Below are 23,629 nucleotides of genomic sequence, written 5' to 3'. Positions count from 1 at the left end.
GCACTCAGCGAAGAGAGTTGAGTTTTAAATTCCTGCCATTCCAGACTGATGCTTTCCGGGACATCTCCATCCCAGGAAACGCCCGAGACCCAAAGTAACTGCATCAGATACTTGGCGAGAAATGTTACAGGCGAGAGGAAACCCAATGGATCGAAGATTCTAGCTATCTCCGACAGAATGGTGCGTTTTGTGCATCGACCGTTAGGAGTAGATGCTACACGAAAGCGAAAGGAATCAGATTGTGGTTGCCATAGCAAGCCCAATATCTTTAGAGAAATGTCAGTCATTTCTTCGAAATTTTTAAAATCTTCCGAGTACAGGTCAGAAGACGGAAGACTCTCCAGGAACTCACTACTATTAGAGGTCCACTTCCTCAGATGGAAACCCCCCGACGACAATATGTTTGTAAGTTCCAGCTGGAGTAAACGCGCCTGCTCGACAGAGTCCGCTCCGGTGACGACGTCGTCGACGTAGATGTCACGAGCGAGAACAGTTGAACCACCTGGGTATTCGGCTGCAGAATCACTGGCCAGTTGAGCCATTGTACGAAGCGCTTGGAATGGCGCAGCAGAAACCCCGTAGGTTACCGTTTTGAGACGGTAGTCGCGCACAGGACCGACAGCAGAGGGCCGCCACAAAATGCGCTGGAATTCTGCGTCCTTTTCAGAGACCAGGATCTGCCTGTACATCTGTTTCACGTCACCTGTGAAGACAACAGCATGCCAGCGGAAGCGTGTGAGCAGGTCGAAGATGTTGGTCTGAAGCTTGGGCCCAGCGAGAAGAGTAGCGTTCAAGGACACCTCGTTAGCGTCCTTAGCGCTTGCGTCGAAAACCACGCGAAGAGGAGTGGTGACGGAGTCACGCAGAATTCCATGGTGAGGTATGTAATAGAAGTGGCCTTCACTTGTGGAAGGAGGTTCCACTTCCTCCAAGTGACCGCGAGACTCATAGTCAGCCATAAATTCCACATACGCCCTTTTGAACTCGGGGTTGGAATTCAATTTGCGTTCCAACGACGTGAACCGCTTGAAAGCGATTTCGCGTGAATTGAGGAAGGTAGGTTTGTTCGCGGGATCGACAAATGGTAACGGAACTACGAACCGGCCTTCCTTATTGCGATAATAGTTTGTACGAAAGTAGTCCTCGCAGCGTTGGTCCTCCTTCGAGACGAAAGGTTTGGTCGGAGAACTAACGTTTTCTAACTCCCAAAATTTTTTGATGGAGTCATCGAGCGACAAGATCTGCGAAGGACTCGACACGAAAAAACAATGTTTATTATTGTTGCGATAAGATACGAGAGCGCTTGTTGTGAGCTGACTCCCGTCACACTCACCCATAACGACCCATCCATAGATGGTTTTCAACAGAGTAGGCTGTCCAGGCTCCCCGCGCCGTATACCGGGCAACAACGACGAAACGAAGACCTGTGCATTAAGCAACAAGTCCACCGGCGCCGGACGGGCAAACTCAGGATCAGCCAGCGATAAATTCTTGGTGTGCGACCACCCCGACGAATCGACAGGTTGTGGAGGTTGGTCGGCACACACCGGCGACAAAACGAAAGCTTCGAGTTTAGTACTCAGCGAAGAGGGTTTATTACCCATTGGCTTGATCTCACATGAAAGTGAGCCAAATGTTTGACAGGGCGAATTGCCAATGCCAAACACGGTGTGTTGGCCAGACGTTTCAAACCCTAGCATGTCTGCACAGGATTTTGACATAAGATTGCATGCACTAGCACCATCCAAAAGCACACGCACTGGGCGGAAGACACCAGAACTGTCCCGAATTAACACCTTGGCAGTAGCGAAGAAGACTGTATTCTCTCCCGCCATAGCAGTTAAAACCGTGCTACTACTACTACTGCTCGTGCTACCGCTAGGTGGTGTAGTTGTAGTCTCTGTGCCCGTGGGTGCTTCAACATTCTTGGTGAAGTGTAACAAATTGTGGTGTGAGCGATGACACACACTACAGCGAGAAGCCCGACAAGTCTTCACTTTATGTGCACTTGAGAAGCATAGAATGCACAGACCCTTCTCCTTTACAAAATTAAAGCGGCCATTGTTGCCAAGACTTATAAACTTGCTACATTTGTCAAGACTGTGCTGACCGGAACAACAAACACAGGTCGGTGTTGCCGGAGTCGACACAACAAGAGCCATTTTATTTTTTGTTACCGGTTTAACACTCTGAGATGGAGGCCTGACACTTACACTTGAGTTCTCCAACGCCCTGCTCCGCTTCTCGATAAAACTTTTTAATTCTTCAAACTTCGGAACCTCGGTGCTGGAAGTGAGTTGTAACTCAAATGCTTCCCGAGTCGCAACATCTAGCTTTCCCCACAGCAAATAGTACAACATAAAGTTCTTATCGGGGAGGTTAAATTTGGACAAAATATTTAAATTTTCATTAAAAGTTCTAAAAACCCTTTCCAAATCTGTTTTGTTTTTGACCGACTCACAGTTAAGCAATTTTTCATAATACATGACAGCAATTTGCCTCTTCCTGTCATAATAGTTGGACAGCGTCTCATAAGCACTACTATAATTGTCACCCGACAAAGGAAAAGATTTTATTAAGTCATGTGCGGAACCCTGAACGCTAGACAATAGGTAATGCAATTTTTCCACGTCACTAATTGTGCTCCGACTATGTATGAGGGAGTCATAAAGCTCCTTGAAGGACACCCAACTTTCCAATTTTCCATCAAAAGGTTTAATCGCTATTTTAGGAAGCTTGGCTAAATTATTTTCAAGCGTTAAAGGTTTCACATCCGACTTGTCACTCATCTCACTTTTGGCCATTTGTCTCAACCTACATTTTACCGATTTCAACTTACTTTCGAATTCCCTCGTAACTTCGTACTCTTCCACACGTCTTTCAGGTTTCAGCGGACGTAAGATCCTCAACTGAGCATTGTGAAAGTCTTTTTCTAAATCTTTTATGTCCGATTCATCATAACCTTTTAAGTCGGAACTCTCGATGTTTTCCAAACGAAAAATAGCATACCCTCGCGCGACACGGAACATGTCCACGGTCGCGGGCTCCGGATCACTATCACCATGTACACTCATATTGTTTTAAATGCAAATAAACACACTAAAACGGCGAAAAAAAAACAAAACTAATTGCAATGCAAAATAATAACAAAGTACCGAACCTATATGTATATAGTGACACTGACAGCTAACGTCAACACTTGACAGCTGTGACAATGTTGCCGACAGTATTAACCACGAGTGAACGAATGGTTTAGTAAAAGCACTACTACACTACCAACAACTTTCTTGCTTTACCCTCGACTTTTTTAGAAGTCTACCTCCAACTTTTTGAATTAAACAAATGATATGAAGATATGTATGACCAAGCGAATTTGAATAAGCAACACACAACGACAAACGAAAAACCAAAGGTCACTTTTCAAATTATACGGTTCGAAGACCAAAATGTTCATTGGCGAGAGAATGGACTGTAAAGGGGGGCGATAAGGGATGAGATTTAGGGGCCGGTCGAGCAAGAAAGTTGTGCTATACTAAAATTAACCTATGAAGTGAAATTAAAGTGCGAAATAGTGTAGGGCGAAGTTACCTTGCAATCCGGGGTTGTGGGCTTGAACCGTTGGCCTCCGTTGTAGACCCTGGTGTTGGTCCCGGGCTGCCCTTGTCGCAAGCTAGAGGTAAGCTTAGAACCGTTACCTTGATCGTCCAACTTAGACCTCGGATTCTCCACTTCACGGATGGGCACGGCGTACTTCGGCTACACAGCACTGATTTTAAAAGTAGTCTAAATATTAGCAGTAGTGCTTTTAACAGATTGCGAGAAAATTAGCGGGAATGGCGCGACACAGTGTTAACTGGTAGTAGGCTTATGACAGACTGGCTCTGACAGCTTGTGACAGAGCAATATTCAAATTCAAACTGTGACTTTGGTGTTGCCACAGTAATTACAACAAGAAATCTAAAAAATACAAAGCCAAAGCTGAACACCGAGATAATGTCAATGCTGCACACAAAACGATGTCTGGAAAGATAAAGATGAATCTTTTATAGTTTGGTACGCTGTCCTGTCAACGTACCTCACTATTACGTACGTTCGCTTACAAGTATCGAGTAGCTAACTAGTGAGAGTGAGAGAAGAACACAACCACCAACCCACCAACCACCAACGGGGCCTTAATAAAATCCATTAAAAATTATATCTTTTTTCTTTCACAGATCATGACCGTGAAGGACGTCACCTGCACCCGGCTCTACAAAGTACAATAAGGCAACCACTCAAGACTGCAGGGCGGCGCCCTACTTTTGTCCTATTACTTATAGCACAACTATTTTATAAAGTTAAATTATATTACTACGCTCCTACAACTAAATTACTGCCCTGTGAAGTCGAGATCTACCAATCACAATGCAACAGCTGATAGATTTGACCAATCACCGAGCGATATAACTGACGTCGGCGTCGGCCAATCACATGGCAACAAATGGCCAATGATCATGCGCAACTGACTTCACACCTGACAGTTTCGACGGTTTTATTTAAATAAGCGCAGACGGCAGTTCTTTATTTGTAGTTTAAACGAGTATATTATTCTGTCAAACATTAATGCTGCTTGGGAAATCAAATGTTTATTTTTGTATGATTTGGAATGCGTGTTTGCCAAAGTTAGGTTAACCCTGTACTACGCGGTGATGCGGACTTACTTGCGTATGTTGGCATAAGCTTGATGGCGTGTTAAATAAACTCGTTTTAAGTACATAATTGTCGTTTTATTGTTACTTAGAGGTCCTTGTTTATGCATTAGGATTAATTGTAGATATAATTAATTAAGGTCAATACGGACAAAGATAGATATAACTCCGTAATAGATGGATACAGTCTAAGGAAAAAACGTGCCTCGAAAAATCACGAAAATTTGATTCTCGATCAGATGGCGCCACTAGTTTTGGCCTACACTCGTATAGAGGGCGTTGACTGTTTCGTTTGTTTTTTTTTTATCTGGTTTTTATGGAGGCTTTGGACACTAGGTGAACATGTCAGCCCTCAGCCTCAGTTTCGTTTGTTATTTATAATTTTAACGCATACCAGTGAAAGAACATGGGTCAAAATCATATAAAAATAATTAATGCAAATAAAAAAAACATTTATCCATATTTCAATACATTTTATCGTATTTTTATAAATATTTATTTTTAGTTTTAAAGTGTGTCGACAGATGGCAGTGAATTTACTGGGGTTACAAAATTTACTATGACAGTACCGCTCTAGATACGGATAAGTGTGGCCGTGGGATAAATGTGTAACCGGCCCACAACCAGCCGGTGTGTATTGACTATTGCATACTCGTATCTAAAGAGGTTAATGAGAGGTCCATAAAACTCCGAATTCTACTGGCAGTGGCATGCCTATTTTGCAGACAAGTTAGCTCATGAAATAAAACTTTGAAAACGGATTATATCTCGTATATTGAATTTATAATACATCCCGACGTTTCGAACGCTTTACAACGTTCGTCGTCAACGGGTGACTGAAGAAAAAATACAATGTGCAAAAATACCCACAGAAAAATAACGATTAATATACCATAATAAACTTTAAGGCTGGTTGTGTACAACCAAATTGCCAAATCGGTTAATAAGGCTAGTTACACATTACAACTATTTTCAAGTAAAGATATACGAGATAAATACCTCTGAAGTTAGCTCAGACAACTAAAGTTGAAGTCATTAGGGGTCATCCATTACATCACACGTTTAGAGGGATGGAGGGGGTCAAGAAAATGTGACAAGGGGGAGAGGGGAGTCACAAACGTTGTCACAAAGCTTATAACAACTACATCTGTTACTGAATTTTATTTTTTATTTTTTTTGCTGTTAACAGTTAAATAACAAGTTTTTTCCGTGTTATAAATTTCTAACAATGATTGTCAACAATTTTGTTATGTTAAAATAATTAAAAAAAAACTTATTTAAATTGTTGATTTCGCTGAAAACCACCAGGGGGGGGTTAGCCAAATGTGACAGGTGTGACAAGGAGGGGGAAGAGTCAAAAAATCTTCAAATTAGTGTGATGTAATAAATGGATACCCCTTAGGTACCTACCAAGTACCTACCACCTAAGATGTCTGAGATATATACTTAGGATTAAGTGGCAGGACCGTATCCCAAATTCTGAGGTTTTACGTCGTTCCGATGTACGGTATGGAGGCGCTATTGATGCAGCGCCAGCTCAGGTGGTGTGGGCATGTTCTCCGATGGATGATCGCCGTTTGCCCAAAGCTATATTCTACTCAGAGTTAGCAGAGGGTAAGCGAAAGCACGGCGGTCAACATCTTCGATATAAGGATGTGCTTAAGCGTCACCTGAGCGCGTGCTCTATCGATCCTACCAATCCTACACGTTGGGAGGAGCTCGCTGCGAAACGGTCATCTTGGCGGTCTATACCATCTTCGAATCCATCAAGTCGTTTGAGGAAAACCGCCTTACGAGTCTCACGACGTTAGATGTAAAACGACAATTGCGCAAGGAAAGACCTAATACGTGTGTGAGTGTAAAAGAGTTTTTAAGAGCAAGTTTGGCCTGGCCAGCCACATAAGAGCTCATGAGAGGGAAAAACCTTGATTGTTGAGGTCGCCGTCATCGAAATCGATGTGGAGGACTATAAGGATTCAAGCAATTTTCGTCCTAATAGTAAGCGACAATGTAGTACCTTTTGCTTGAAAACGTCACATATATATATATATTATGGCGTGCATACACTCAAAGGTTAGGCACCTACTTATTTCTCTATGCTACAGAGCAACTACAGAGTGAGTATTATATTCTTTGAACTACAGAGTAAGCTGTGCCCTATCTCTCTGACATAGAAATTCCTTACACCTGTATTTGTTTGGCCCCGCCGCCGTGTCTAACTAAAGGGGCTTCTAAACGGGCCATATTTTCACTGCAATATGTGCTGGCAACTATTGGTGTCCCTCTCTTACTCACATGTTAGAGAAAGACACCAATAGTAGCCGGCCACATATTGCAGTGAAAATATGAAAATATGGCCCGTTTAGAAGCCCCTTAAGGGTGGTATTACACCTGTCCAATTTTTTTGCCCAATGTGTATTTGCGTCTCACATTTTTCTTAGTGAGAGAGTGAGACGCAACTCAAAGCACATTGGGTCAAGAAATTGGACCGGTAGCATCCGGTAGTCGTCAAGCCATAAAATGAGTTTATAATATTACCGCCATCTATTGTGTGTTTTTAAAAACCATTTTGTTAGTATTTATAACTTCAGCTTTAATCCACTGAACACTGGATGTCACGACTATTAAAATTAATACCGCTATTCGTCACTAGATGGCGCATTTGAGAGGAATCACCGCCATCTATTGTGTGTTTTTAAAAACCATTTCGTTAGTATTCATAACTTCAGCTTTAATCCACTGAACACAAGATGTCACGACTATTAAAATTAATACCGCTATTCTTCACGAAATGGCGCTTTTGAGAGGAATCACTGCAGAGGCGTTTTTCATACCAATTTTTTTTTTTTTTTTTTTTTTTTTTTTTCTTTATTTAAGAGCTTGTCACCGAGGTGAACATGTCGCTCCATAGAAAACAGCAATACAATGTTCTTACAATTAACTTAATCTATTAACAAATTTTTTTTAGGACTAGTACCGATTTTATTTAATTTTTTCATACAAAAATTATTCCATTTTATATAAAATAAATAATATTGCAATAAGTTTGTTTTTTTATATTTGACGACTAAAATACCGTTCATTATTTAGCGTTAGAAAAAATAATAACGCGACAAAATAATATAAGTTTCGTTACTAGCTTCCGTTACCTATTTCAGTTGGCTTCTCAATTTGGGTGTATTATAATTTGTACTACGGCACGGCCGGTGTGCTTGAATCGGCCGTGTTGCCTGCAGTTCGTATGCTATGATATGATTAGTTTATTTGTGCCTTGAGTAGGATAGCCTGTGTTCGGGCACATTGCATAGAACGCGACTATTATCGACATCTGTCAAATCTTCAATTTTACGTGTTTTGTGGTAGAGATGGTGGATTCTTGATTAATTTACTGTGCCGGTGCGAATTTACTCAGTGTTCAGTTAAACTAAGCCTTATAATGTTTGGAATTTGTGATTCTGTGTTTTGTGTATAGCAGGCTCGTAGCCAAAGTGGCGTTTGTGGATTGAGGATCACACAGTTTCTTATTTGGATAAAAATACTCGCAAGTAAGTAAATATTTACTTAATATCGTAACGCTATGTTACAGTTTAAACGGGTTACTATTTTATGGAGCAAGCAGCTGCAGTTTAGCTAATTTGTTGTTTTCGTGCGGCTAAAACTAGTCAGTTTATGAACTGTTCATACGCCCATTGGTATTTGTTGTTCTATGCACTTAATTGCATTGCTGCATTCCAAGTTGGTTCTCGGTTTCGTAATACTTATCTTAAGGTTATTCTTCTATGTTTGTTTACACAGAACAAGCAATACGAGTGTAATTAATTGAACTTTTAATTTATTAGATAAGTGCCAATAATTAATTAATCAAGTGTAACAACCAGTATTGATAAGAAAGTAAATAACAACTATACTAAAAGCACAAATACAGTTTATAACTGCTTAAATATTGATTAAAAACACACCACATCTGTAGACACTGTAGGTACATGTAGGTATTATTTACCTCATTTAAATTTTCCTGTGAATTGCCAAATGTGTAATATCATATTTGTAAAAAAAAACATTCCCTATTTGAAACCAAACAAGTCCTTAGCTGTTGGCATGATTGCTGGGCCATAGGAAAAAATTAACACTATATATATTTGTGCAGGTGATATTAAGGCAACAAACAAACCAAATAAAACACAAAAATAACAAGGAATATGGCATCTCATTTCTGACAATTGAATGTAGACAATGTTTAGGTGTAAATTGTAGTTGTAAATAATTGGATAGATACAATGTTACAATGTTTGGCTTTGCTAGAGTAGTTGACCTTAGAGCAATTACTCTTAATACCCATACTTAGTTATGCTGAATTTTAAGAGGATGCACCGCAGCCACACAAAATCACCTTTTCATTCAAACATAGTCCTCATTTTCCTCTCTAGATATTAACATTATTAAAAATATTTTGACAGTTTGGTTATATCAACCCTGCTATGCCCCTATGTTTGATTTTTTCGAATCTTTAATTACCTATTATAAGAGTTAGGAGCATTTAAAAATTTGTATGAAATTTGTTTTTTGCTCCTAATTTTTACACAAATAAAAAATCTAAAAAAGTCTAACATAGAGGCATGGCTATGGTTAATATACATAAAAATATGTTAAAACGTTTTCCATTGTGTAGCTAATAAAAGCTGGTTTTACTGCTGGTGGTCAAAATTCGTGGGTTCAAATCTTATTTGTGCTGTATAAAGCAGAAAAGCTTGGTCTCAAAAAAGTTAAAAATTTGGTTGGGATCCTTATCATACACAGACAAAAGATTAATACCTATATCTTTTCACCACATTTTTTAATAAATGGTCAAATCCACCAAATCCCACAGGATGTTTCAAGAGGGTGTCTCCATGTCATTTGTATGATTAGGTATTTAGTATATGTAATGTATAGGTAATATAATAAATAGGTAAAATACATACTTATTTATATTAAACAGCCATATGTCAGACACAAAATGAACCCGGAATCACCTGCTCGGAAGGTGTTTTTAAAGGTTGATTTATTTCATGTTTATTCAAATCATTGTTATCTTCAACAAACTAAAACAATATCATTTTACGAAATACTCATCCACACATTACATTCATTATTTTACAGAAAAAGCAAGTACTTGTTTCTAAACGAATGTACAGTACAGTTTCTTTTTTCTGTAGCTATTAAGGTGGTATTTGATCGAAAACATTTGTTAAATATTATAACAATAGATCTGCTATATTAAATAATCCAGTAGCTACAACAAATATTAATTCAGATCATACAAGTGATACTGGCATGCTCTCGTTTATCTCGCAGATAGTATAAAGAAGACAGGCAGTTTTTTAAATTAACAGCTGCCAAAAAGACGGCTATAACAAAAAACATACACAACATACATACATACATTACAAGACTACACTTATGTCAAAAACATTTACTAATATGTATTCACAATCACAATGGTGTGTTACTTTCCTAGAGTTTTGCTGTTGGTGAGGCACCTATATATGGCCTCATTATGTATATAGGTATTATGAGGTGAAAAATAAGAAAACTGTGCTCTCTGAAATCACTTCACCCTCGACCAAACATCGATAGATTTCGTTGAACCTATACCTCAAAATCCTAAATAATAAATATCCCTACAGGACCTAAGACGTTATGCCAAAAGCCCAAAACACGTTGGCAGCGGCCAAGTTGAGCTAAAACCAACTTTATTAAGTACATATTAAGGTGCATTTTACGTTAGAGCGTGTTGCCCGGCAGGGGCCGGGCGCAATCGATAGAGGGCCCCCCGGCCGTCAGCTGAGCCGTCTGGGTGAGGGCATAATTACATGTGATAACTTGGTTTTTACTTCAAATGTGAGGTCGCAGTTAAAGTTCGGGAGGTCATTGAATGGGAGCATTAGTAGGTAACATTCTTGAGATCTTGTACCTACCCCTGGTAGTATATTGCTAAAATAAAACTGCAGTCTGGCAAGAGCAAAAGGTAGCTACCAGTGTAAATGAAAAAGTGATAATAGTAACAGCGTTTTCCCTAACTAATAATTTATTTGTACTTACATAGGCTTGATAAGCTCGTAAGCTACGCGCATGCCAACTTTCATGATTTCTTCCAGATGCGACTGTATTTTGAACTAAAAAGTCAAACTATAGAAGTATAGATAGGTCTCACCATCTCACTCTTGCGAATATCTGCTCCTTCCTTACTTTTTTTAGCTACTAGTGTATGTTTGTACTGTTTTTGTAAAACGCTAAGAATCATTCGTTTTAGTTTTAGAACAGGCGATAAATTTTAATCTTAGTGTTTTCTACACAATCACGACACGGGTTACGACGGTTACGTCATACTTTCCCACCAGACATTCCAGACTGAAGTTAGGTATTACTACGCTGTCCGTCTGTCCGTCTGTCTGTCACCAGGCTGTATCTCATGAACCATGATAGCTAGACAGTTAAAATTTTCACAGATGATGTATTTCTGTTGCCGCTATAACAACAAATACTAAAAAGTACGGAACCCTCGGTGCGCGAGTCCGACTCGCACTTGGCCGGTTTTTTAACTTTCTTACTACCATAACCTTGACTGGTTAAATGTGTCGCATTGGTTGGCCACGCTCGTGGACTGGCTGAACCAAATCGAAGGCCACCCATTATTTACAAGCCTTTTATTCTTTTGTTGCGGATGGACAAAAATAAAACGCCGCTGACTCGCGTATAGGTAACTCTGTTTCTCGGGAATGTTACCTAAGCTTCAAATCAGTAGCGATTAGTTGATTCTTTCTTTTTAAATTTGGCTTTTATTAAATTTGTTGAGTCTGCAAAATTATTTAATGCTGTAACGCCTGTAACATACTCGTATAGTTAACGCTATCTCTACTGAGCTCTTTTACTTACCTGTACTAACAATGGCATTCTGTTAAACAAAAGCCATTATTTCTTTTGTGTGAGCGCGTGGCTTTTGTGCCTGCGCGCGTGGCCAATTGTGTGTGAGCCTCAGGCACAAAGGCCACGCGCTCACATAAAAGAAATAATGGCTTTTGTTTAACAGAATACCATTGTTAGTACAAGTAAGTAAACGAGCTCAGTAGAGATAGCGTTAACTATACCTAAATATTCGATTTTGTGTGTAAATATGAAAATTTTAGGTAACTTCGCGCAGTGCTCCTCCTATGACAACGCACGTTGCTCCGCTCTACCATAGTATAAACAGGGCATACCCTGGCTCAACGACAGCCAGTGATAGCACCTTAGGTATGTCCATGACATAGATTAAAAACTAGGACAACTAGGTCAATGTACAAAACAGTACCCTTAGTAGTGAAGTGTAGTACTGTTACTGTAGTATTTTTTTTAACTGTATACTGTCACAACGTTTCTCTAACTATAAACGACCATCCGGTCAAAAAGTGGTAGTTATGCGGTTTAAGCCTGGTTTTCCACTCCAAATTGCCTGTATCTTGTAGTGAAATGCAATCCTGTCAAACGCGTAATATTAGAGAATTTTCAAAACAATTAACGTTTTGTAAGCGTTAATTATGAATTCGAGAAGGCCACTTTATTCCTTTTCACGGCAGCTACGGATTAATGAGGGCTATCGTTTTTTTGCTCACCAGTTGCACAGATTAATAAATAGTTACTACGTAACAGATACATCATTCCCATACAAAAGCGAAAATACCTACGCTATAATAGCCTACAAAATCTTAATAATAATACCTGCTGCTCAGGACGAGAAGAAATGTACCATAAGTACGCGAACAAAGAGTCGAGACTGCCTTGTTCGCCGTGCGAGTCACGTGCCAACGCGTCATCGTAAGAATGCGCTAGGGTTGTACTGTTACTTATGTTATTATTGTAATAAAACAAATTTTGCGAATCAACCATATTTTTTATTAGTCAATCAAATATTTAAAAACAACAATTATATCACCTGACTCAAAAAACTCCTTCATTTACGATTTACCTACTTATGTTCAAAGAAATAAATGGTGACAAAATTCATAAAGATAGATTTAAAATACTACTCGGTAAATACGACAAATTTTCCTTTGTTTTTTGACTTTTACACCCATCTACTGCACAATAATTTCGTGGTTTCGGCATTTCGAAGCGTAGGCGCGGGAAACGCGCGGTGCGAGCGCTCAGGCGGGCGTTCGGCGGCCCTCTGTCGGTTGAATCGTCGACGATACGCCGAGCGGTAGGCATATAGCGCGTGGCCTTGAGCGAGTGAAGGAGGCCTGCCAGTTGGCGCCTCTGTTCAATCAATCAATCTTTAGGTAGTATGGCTCCATCGATACTGTCGATGATTTCGCCAACGTCAAAGTGGGATCCACGTGGGGTCGAATTAATATTTTAGCCAGTGTACGGTAAATAATAAAATAATGGGCCTCTAGGGCTCTAGCCAGACACGGTTAGAGGTAGAAATACCAAATGCTCTTAGAGCACGACGTTGTTCGGTAGTTATTATTTGTAGTCGACTCGTAAAACCGATAGCTGGATTTTACGAGAAGCACGTGGACTACCGGCCGTTGACTCCAAAATGGTGGTTAAACACGCTTTGAGATTAATTCTCCATTCACTGCACACTACTACATTAGATTACTGTATAATAAAGCTATCGATATTACACTTTAAACAATATTAATGAGCAAAAAACAAAGTAATTAATCACGAGGCTACTATCAAGATGGCGTTCGAACCGGAAGTCCGGCGCCTCTGTTGATGGTGGTCCAAAAGACTAAAGAACAGCTGTCAGTCATTGAAGTGACAAGTGACATTTGACATTTCGAACTATGGAAAAGACCACCATCTACACTAGCGCCCCTAGCGGCGAATTCATACGCGTTAGCCCTCATTAATCGAGGTGCTACAATAACACCCTACGTTAGCGTAGCCGTAGACATGGCGTGCGACTCGTGCGAGGTGCGAGTGCCCTGCCGACTGTTGGATCTAATTCTATAGACATCGTTTCTGTGTTGTTTTCCTAAATAGTAGATTCGTTGTTGTTTAAGTTTTTCTATCTTGAAATGCATACAAAACTCCCTTAATAGGCCTATAAATTCTCTGCTTTGCCCGAAGGTTGACTGGTAGTGAATGCCTCATAGCATTAAGTCCGCCTTTTGTACGATTGTATTTTCTTTTGTGCAATAAAGATTAAATAAATAAATAATAGGTGTACCTTCTCTCATTTTTTGGGGTTCCGTACCCAAAGGGTAAAAACGGGACCCTATTACTAAGACTCCGCTGTCCGTCTGTCTGTCGGCAGTTGAAATTTTCACAGGTGATGTATTTCAGCTGCCGCTATAACAACAAATACTAAAAACAGACTAAAATAAATATTTAAGTGGGGCTCCCATACAACAAACGTGATTTTTCGGCCGTTTTTTGCGTAATGGTACGGAACCCTTCGTGCGCGTGTCCGACTCGCACTTGGCCGATTTTTTATATGCATGCTTGTTTTAGATTTCCTCATTTAAAGTCAGATTACATTACTGTCATGCAGCGCGGTAACTCCGTCGTGATACGTTACCTGGTTTAAGGGTACCAGGAAGAATAGACGAAAACATTTATTACGCCAACATGTAACGTTTCCGCTTTGCTTTGGCTGCTGGCTCATAGCGACATAAGCTGATATGATAACCATCAGCAAATCATCTTTTCGCACACTGTTCCGATTATCGGACATATGCTTTGCAGATTGTATTACTGACGTCAATGCTTGCAGCTTGGCGGTAATCCTATCATGATATTGTTAGCCGATTTAAGGGTACCAAGAAGAATAGACAGAAAATCTTTATGAAGCCAAGATGTAACATACTCAATGACATTCACGCTTTCGGTCCCTCCCGATAGCGACATAAGTTTTGATAACCATCAGCAATACATCTATTATGTATTTCGCACCACGCTGCTCCGAATATCGGACCGGCATATGCGTTGCAGATTGCATGGTGACGTAAATGCTTGCAGATGGCATGGTGACGTCAATGCTTGCAGATTGCATGGTGACGTCAATTCTTGCAGCTTGGCGGTAATCACATCATGATATCCGATTAGCCAGTGGGGGGCAACAGTACATTCTGTTCCAATTAAATAGACGAGGACCATGAGGAATGGACTTTTTTTAACGAGTCTAATGTTGATTCTTAATAGTAGTTTCAAAACTAGATTTGCCCAAACCTTTTAGGTACATTATCTTTTGATCTTATATTCCTGACATATACTTACCGCCGCGTACCTACCGCTACTAATAGTACTAGTACCCAAAACTAGGTACTAGGTCGTTATTGTTTAATTGTTCCATAAATTATTTATTTAATTTTACTACAAATTGCTAACCCAAAATTATAAGGATTGTAAATATTGTAATTGCAGTTGGTAGGTTATCTTCATATGCCACTGCAATTCAAGAAAAAAATATAAAAAATGAAAATTATGGTATTTAAGAAGCTCTTTAGAAAGTAAAACGGTTAACTGGCGAATAACGTTAACCGCGGTAAAGCAATTAGTGTCGAGTTAACATTTAAATTTTATTTTACGGCCTGTTTACTACAGATAAGCGCGGAAGGACTTTCCAAACTGGACGCAAATCGATATTTAACACTTTCTTTACCAGGAACTGTCTATACGGGATCAACTTCGTAAAAAAATGCGCTTTGCACTGCGTAATAACTATTAAATAAAAATAAAAAAACCCCTTAAGTTATATCAAAATCCATTTTATGCCAAAAATGCCTTACATCATTTTGGAAAAGAGCTGATATTCTTCAAACTGCTGGATCGATTTCTATGAAACATAGCTAAGAACCATTGCAAGAAAACTTGCCTTGCCTTCACGTAAAAAAACGGCATCGAAATTGGCTCATCCGTTGGAGAGCTACGATGCCACAGACAGACAGACATTGATTGGAGTCAAACATATTAACACCCCGTTAGGGTTAAAGCTGGTTGCGGGTTCAAACCCCGGCTCGTAACAATAAGTTTTTCGGAACTTATTTGCGATATGCCAGTACCAGTCGCTTTTCGGCGAAGGAAAACATCGTGAGGAAACCTGACTAATGCCAATAAGGCCTAACTTCCCTTCTGGGTTGGAAGTTCAGAAGGCTGTTGCTTTCGGAAAAGCTAGTGCCTACTCCAATTCTTGGGATTAGTTGTCAAGCGGACCCCAGGCTCCCATAAGCAGTAGTCAAAGCCGCACAACGCAAGGAAGATGATGATATTTGATGACATGGCTTTTGTATCTTGTTAATTTATAGGTTAAGGTGTGGAGGTTTTTTCCTTCAAATTCGCTCTATCCTGGACATCGGATCAATGGTTCATAAAAGTGTAGTGTAGAGCGAGACAGAGACAGAGCGTCCCCTGTCTCTGTCTCTTGTCTTAGCGCGAACTGTCGCTTATATGTTGCTTACCGTCAAGTGACGGTTGCGGTCTCCGGTCGCGGTCTTCTGTCTCGGTCGCTTGTCTCTGTCGCGGCGCGAACCTCTTCCTTTACATTGCACTTTTATGAACCATTGATCCGATGTCCAGGATGGAGCGAAGTGGAAGGAAAAAAGTAGAAAAGCGGACCCCGTCACAGTACGGGACAAACGCTAGGACGATGATGATGATTACACTTTTATGAAACTGGCATATTTACTCCAATGCATTGAGTCATGTCATGAACATGACATTATGACGTCTCGTGATATCGCGGTCGGGTCCCGAGTGGCCATGAATAGTTACGAGTCTGGAAGTGATTATCCTGCACAATCAACACATGTGCTAACCCCATATGAGCTTGTGACACATTTCACGCATCAAAACTGAGGAATATCGCGCCGAGAAAGTGAAAGTACTGATGTGCTGTCGGAAAACTGCAAAATTTCCAAGGAACATTTTAGAAAATTTCTCATATTTTTGTAGGTATAGGAATATAAATTTTCCGAAAGATTCCCTTATACTACGTCGGTGGCAAACAAGCATACGGCTCGCCTGACGATAAGCACTCACCGTATCCTATGGACGCCTGCAACTCCAGATGTGTTACATGCGCGTTACCGACCCTAACACCCTAGTTGAGTAGGGTCTAGTGTTATTTGGCTGCGGTTTTCTGTAAATCTGAAGGCAAGCGGTGCTCCGTTACGATCTTCAGATTTCGAGCGCGAATAGTGCATGCATCGTATGCAGGTTAATTATTTGTAAAACACGAAAAAAGGAAACTAGGTGAATCGATCATTAGCTACGTGGTGTTAGTTCACTGTTGCACCGTTTTTATAAAAGGCATGCGCTTGCATAATCTGTAGTCACGAACAATTACTGTAGTGTTCTTTGTCGTTACTTATTCAATGGGTAATAGTCTGAAAAACTTGAAAACATTTATTTTATTAACATAGTATGTACGGTCGAGTTCTCAAACAACTTCTTAAAGTATTAATATTAGCCACATATTTTCCAGTTTAGGTTTAATTGTCAATAACATTTGTCATTTATATACCCATGCAATAGACTAGCTAACTTTTGACTGGCACATGTCAAAAGTTAGCTAGTAGCTTTCAAAAAATTGTTTATTCATTTAAGTCGAGTCGCTTGCCTATCGGTGTTCTATCGGATACATTTCGGGGAGTGCGCACAGGAACTGCACCACCTGATCCCACCTTTCCCTTTCCATCTTCGGACATCCAGGCGCGGGGAGCGAATGCACCCGTTCGTGGTCCACATTCCATTTGTTCGGACGAAACGTTTTGCCTCCTCCTTTTTGGTACGGACGGACGGCTAAGGAATGGAATGCGCTCCCGCCATCTGAATTCCCTGATCAATATGACCTCGGTCTCTTTAAAACAAGAGTGAATAGGCTGTTGTTACTGAACCGGTGAGCTCCATCTTAGGCCCTGTCTTCACTTTCCATCAGGTGTGACTAGGGCCAATCGCCGATCAGTTTATAATAATAATAATAATAAAATATTCAGAGCCCACTGTGTCCCACTGCTGGGCAAAGGCCTCCCCCCTCTTTTTCCAGTCGTCTCTGTTTAGTGCTATATCTGGCCAGCCTCTCAAAAAGAAGTCCAAGTTATCCCGCCATCGCCGACGAGGTCTGCCGGATCCCCGGTTAGACTCGTGGGGCTCCCACTTCGTGGTTAACTTGGCCCACAAGTCGTCCGGCATACGGCAGACATGACCAGCCCAATCCCATTTCAACTTCTTTTTAGCCCCTAGCTTTTATAATACAAATACAAATAGTTTATTTTTGGTTTAACATTATGATACACTTTACATAAAAGGCTGGAGTCTCCCATTAAGTAAAACAATACTTGTGACGGGAGAGCCCGCTCTTCCATTAGGAAATAGGGTACTTATATCTTCATAATTCAGTGTGCTTAGCCATGATCTAACATTATCTCTACACTTTAGATATAACATTGGGTAAATGTTAAGTATTTTATTAACAGAGTTATATAACTTAGCCGATTGAGTTGTAAATTGGCGTTGGGCGAATTTTGATTTGGTAGACGGAATTTTAACAACATTGGTTATTCTCCTACGTCGAGTCAAGTTAATAGTAAATATAAATAAATAATATTATAGCACATTTTTACACAAATTGACTAAGCCCCACGGTAAGCTCAAGAATGCTTGTGTTGTGGGTACTCAGACAGATATATAAGAATAAAAACTTAAATACATAGAAAACAACCATGACTCAGGTACAAATATCGGTGTCATCACGCAAATAAATGCCCTTACCGGAATTCGAACCCGGGACCATCGGCTTCATCGGAAACGGTCTTCCACTTTCGTCCTAAGGTCAATTTAAACCAGGCCGTTCCAAAACAGTTTTAGACTTTGTTCATAAACCAGATAACATATTTGAGCAACGGTACACTTGTTAAACAAATGTTTGTTTTCGACATGAATTACTTTCGTTTGTATCTATTGTTTATATGTGGGTTGCTAAACAATAATCTGTGTGTACACATACGTGAGCGAGGTCGTCTGATGTTACAGGTTACAATTTAGTTAAAGGCTGGTAAAAAATAGTTGAATATAATTTACTAGTATTAAGAAGATTTGCTTTAATAGTCAGTACAAAGAAACAAACTAGAAAAATCTACATGATTTGGTTTTTAATGTTCTCTTGTGTAAATCGTGTAGAATAATAATTAATTATAGTTCTGAGGCCTCTGAGTTTCTCTGTTGAAAACCGAACGCACTAAGGGTCAGTTGCACCAAAGAGGATATAATGGATAGAGCGGTACTGTCATAGTAAATTTTGTAACCACAGTAAATTCAGTGCCATCTATCGACACACTTTAAAACTGAAAATGAAGATTTATAAAAATATGATAAAATGTATTTAAATATGGATAAATGTTTTTATTTTTATTTTCATTAATTATTTTTATATGATTTTGACCCATGTTATTTCACTGATATGCGTTAAAATTGTTAAATAATGAACAAAACCGTCAACGCCCTCTATACGAGAGTAGGCCAAAGGTAGTGGAGCCATCTGATCGAGAATCAAATTTTCGTGATTTTTGAGGCACGTTTTTTCCTTAGACTGTATCCATCTATTACGGAGTTATATCTATCTTTGGTTGCACCAACCACAATTAAGACTGATCAACGTCAAGCAGCAGAAAACTATGAAACTTCCCATACAATAAAATTTAGAAACCGCTAAAACGGTGACAGACCGTTTTGTTGCAAGTGTTGCAACCCGACCTAAGACTACCTATTAGGTACAGCTTACATACGTAGTTAAACAATAATCATAAAGGATAATATCCCAGGGTTTTGGGATACAAAATGTAGGACACTGTTACTCGTACAAGTGGCGAGGCCTCGCATATTTCATACCATTACGGTGGCGAACAAGCACATGCCTAATGGTTAGCGAACTCCGCAGCTTACAGACGCTTGCAACTCTCATTGATAACTCTATGAGTAGGTACCTGTAGCTACAAGTATTCACTGAATTCAGCACAAGTCGCATTTACAAACTTGAAATTACGAGCTATCTGGAGTCATCTGTAGCAATTTTTTTTATATTATTTATTCTATATTAAAATCTTACATTACATCAGACAGAAAAGTGCCGTGAAACCCTATCGGGTTTGTATCGACACTGCATTCGTGGATACATTTTACATTTAAACATTGTTGTGGTACATAGGAAAAACAAAAATTAAAAATTCGAATCGAATGTTGTACGATTTGCTTAGTAATGAGTTCAAGCCTCCTCGACTCTCAATAGTCCTAATGGTTCTAGCTAGGAAAAAAAATAAAAAGAGGGTCAAAGTTTATGCTCGCCCTGACGAACATTATAAAGTTAAGGTTTAAACACAGTTAATTGACCGCTCGAGAACCTTATAGCGACGGCATAAAGGCCTATAACTGGTCAGTTGCGGTTTGTACTCGAGCAACACAGTTGCAAGGAAATTGCACTGTTCCGTCATTCATGCTTCTTGCCAGTCACAATTGCTGAATGTATACCGCCGTCTGGCCCACTGACACTGTTTCTTGTGGCAGGACATTCAATACATTCATCCTTTGGGCTTTTCATCATTGTCTTCTTACGCATTACGTACATCGACTAACGCCAAACGAAAATATAAAATGCATCGGCATGACAAATGCTACGAAAAGTCAAGTGACTATTTCCGTACATTTAATTTTTGAGTGGCGGTTTCTATCAACGATTTTCATTCTCGCGAGGCCCCCAGGCGTCTCAAAACTTTTGTCCAGAAGGTCACTCTTCAACTTTACTTTTCTGGCTACTGCTTCTGCTGTCGCGGGCCGTTCCTTCGGCTCTCTGTCTTCCCTTTCGCTGGCCGCAGTTTAGAAACCCTGCCTTAAATTAGCACTTAGAGTCAAGTTACACATGTTTGCCAGAAAAGAGAATAACTGTAGCAAACAAGCCATTCAATTTCCGTTACCATTTACGAACTTCCGACCGGCAAAGAAAGTAGTACAGCACGTGTAAAATCTTGTAGTTAAGATAGATTGGAATCGGAATAATTTTGAAAATCGCAATCAACTAATAGTACATTACTACAGAGGCCGTGAAGTAAGGGGTTGCCGGCCGAATAAAATAGACGGATAGTTATGAGGCCGGCAACTTGTGTAGTGTAGTGCTTTTCTCAAACATGCAAAATATTTCATAATTTTATTTGTTCCCTAGTTGTTTAGATTCATTGTTTATTGTTTATTCATTGTTTATTCAGCTATTTAACAATGCAGTAATAACTATAGTTGTTATGACACCAATTATCACCTGCACTGGATTAACACAAGACAGCTAACACAGTTAATGTGGTTATCCTACTTCACACAGGACAGAAGCAATCAGCTAAGTACTCTTCCATGAATCCACGATGAAGTTGCGTTTCAAGTAATTAGACCAACTGGGTGACCTAATTAGGGTTGGTTCTGTGTTTCGCCCGGACCCGGAAGCTAAAGGGGCATTCTAGAAAAGTGTTGGGTACGTGACGCTATTTTATTAACTGCCGATATTTGTCATGATAAGTATTATAAAGTTTGATAATTTCGCTTTTAATTCAACGGCACGCGGCACCTATGTAATACCTAATTACCTACACATTGCGCCGGTTTTTTAAGGTAGCTAGCCATACGCGTCATGTCCCCGACAAAGTAGACGTTTTGTATACCCCTAAACTGAACTAAATAATTGATGTTAGCCTATAGTATAGGCTTTTACATATTCAAGCGACATAGAGGTATAGGTAACAAAATTTTACTCGATCCTCAGGACCCCGAGGAATAGGATGCAGTTCAGACACAAAAACATTCAGAAATCTTATTGAAACCAGATAAGGTCTACTAATAAAACCTGGCGGTTACCAGCCCTAACCTTCATACTCTTAATTGATGGTATGTGTTGAAATGGTGTGTGTTCTACGTTGTGCGTCATATATATGCTTTTACTGTGCGGTCAGCGTCAAATACGTATTCCGCGTACTGCAAACAATTTCGTTATCGTTCTTGCCTATTTAAGTGGTACTGAGAGGAATATGACAAAATTTCAATTTTCAATGTTCTTGCTAGGCCCTATTGGTGTCTAAGTTCCTGTACTTGTCACAAAATCATCAAGGATTAAAAAATATCTAACATTGTCCTTTTGCTAAATTCTGGTGTTCAAATGAGGTCAATCTCGTCTCCGATTCCATTGTTTGGTTTTTTCTCTTAAAGTCTAAATAGGCGCTTTCGGCTGTGTAATTTCGTTACTGAATAGACATCATCATCATTATTACCACCATTAGACACAGTGAGATGAAAAATAATAGCAAAATCTCAATTAGTAGCATTTACAGCTTAATTAAACAAATCAAACCCATAACACCTATAGATCTTCAAAACAAAATAAAAGAAAGGCGCGCTCACCCACTTCTGATTCACGCGCAGTAATTCGCCGTGAGTTTTACGATCGTACTCCGAATGCGTAGTTACGAGACATTGACCTTCTGGGCTCTGAATAGCTATCCTGCGTTGTGTAATTGTAAATGTAACTGTACTGTACACATGGATATGTGGAACTGGCTTGGGCGCCTAGAAGTCGAGGTATGAAATAATTGTACTCCAGGCTGTGATGTCATGGTCATTCTTAGGGCTTTGTAATAATTGTCATCAACAATCTGTTCTACTGTGTTCTGTGTGGGTCTACTGCCAACATCGAAAAATCTAAAAACTTTATCTGACTCTCTGTCGCTCGAATATACAAGAGAAATAGAGAGGCAGATGATGATTTTCAATTTTTTCGATGTTGGCCCTCAGTTTTGCGATTTCCGTCAGTCCGTTCTGTCTATACGTCCGCGGCTTAGTTTAATAACCCTAAACACAAAAACTTCTTCATAGTTTTGCGTCTTCTGTCCAAGTTGTGGAATTTTTAATTAACATTTTGTGTATTGGTGGATATTGGTACAGAAAACCACGTAAATGTAGTCACTATTTATTTAAGCGTACCTAATCGTTAATCTTGATTCTCATTATACATTATACCCCATGCTGAGTACTCTATTAATCTTACCCACAGATTACATAATAGTTTTCCTTAACTCCGGCTAACTGAAGACTAGCTTCCACTAACTAGACTAATAGCTTTTAATCGCAGGAACAACCAACGCCTTAAGTCATTCGTCTACGGAATCAGAAGCCCGTTCCCTCGGGTGGGCGCTATTATTATACCATTCATCGTCAAAAGATGGATTGCCAAAACGGCTTCCTGCAAACCTAATTAATCAGTCACAACAATACAACAAGGTCCTATGTCCACTAATTTGCCATGGAAGTTTTTACATTAAAAACGTAACACGAGGAACGAGTTTACTCCGAAAGTGGAACCTTTGGTACCGAGCAATTCAATTGTCGCTTTTCAGTACAACGACCGTGCCGAAAAGTACGTGATGCGCCGTGTCCGGACGGATGCGATGCGATAGATAAGCACTTAGATGAAGAACGACGTATATGCCTACAGGCTCTAGTCATACGGAGCTTTACGCTTGTAGGTGTAATGTCTAACGGGGTTGCAGTATCCGTAATGCATCATGTGGGGCAGGCTGTGATCGTTAAAACTTTTGAAACTTCAGAGCTTATATAAAAAAAGATGGTATGAAGAAATTGATTTAATGAGCTTCAAATTACTTTATAGACGAAAACGTGGAAGGATGATGTTTCGAATATAATATGATCCTCATAAAGGTAACAAAATAGATTCGCGATAGACTCGATTGTAAATGTGATGTGATATATATAATCCTCAATCAAACATATCATTATACTACTTGTACTCTTTTTTGCTTTATGTTAGTTAAATTACATCTCAACTTCAATACAATATGGCACTGCTTTGGTAAAGAATATTCAATACTAATTTTACGTGCAGTGTTGGTTAGTTTAGTTTTGGTTTGGATTTTCATCAATGAATG

The 23,629-nt window shown here is 39.7% G+C and overlaps 2 protein-coding genes across 2 annotated transcripts in view; both read left to right on the top strand.

Moving 5' to 3' along the window:
* LOC134750257 (sodium/calcium exchanger regulatory protein 1) overlaps positions 1–4,758 on the top strand; it is a 31,309-nt gene extending 26,551 nt beyond the window's left edge. The window contains exon 4 of the mRNA XM_063685414.1: positions 4,215–4,758. Within this exon, the coding sequence (XP_063541484.1) occupies positions 4,215–4,265 (51 nt within the window). The 3' untranslated portion in view covers positions 4,266–4,758. The remainder of the gene's footprint in view (positions 1–4,214) is intronic.
* A 3,178-nt stretch (positions 4,759–7,936) lies between these two features.
* LOC134750252 (unconventional myosin-XVIIIa) overlaps positions 7,937–23,629 on the top strand; it is a 260,728-nt gene continuing 245,035 nt past the window's right edge. The window contains exon 1 of the mRNA XM_063685406.1: positions 7,937–8,233. The gene's annotated coding sequence lies outside the window, so the exon portion shown is untranslated. The remainder of the gene's footprint in view (positions 8,234–23,629) is intronic.

Source organism: Cydia strobilella, chromosome 19 (genome assembly GCF_947568885.1).
Source record: "Cydia strobilella chromosome 19, ilCydStro3.1, whole genome shotgun sequence".
NCBI classification, from domain to species: domain Eukaryota; kingdom Metazoa; phylum Arthropoda; class Insecta; order Lepidoptera; family Tortricidae; genus Cydia; species Cydia strobilella.
The sequence above is the reverse complement of the archived record's forward strand: the minus strand, read 5'-3'. Positions and strand labels throughout refer to the sequence as shown.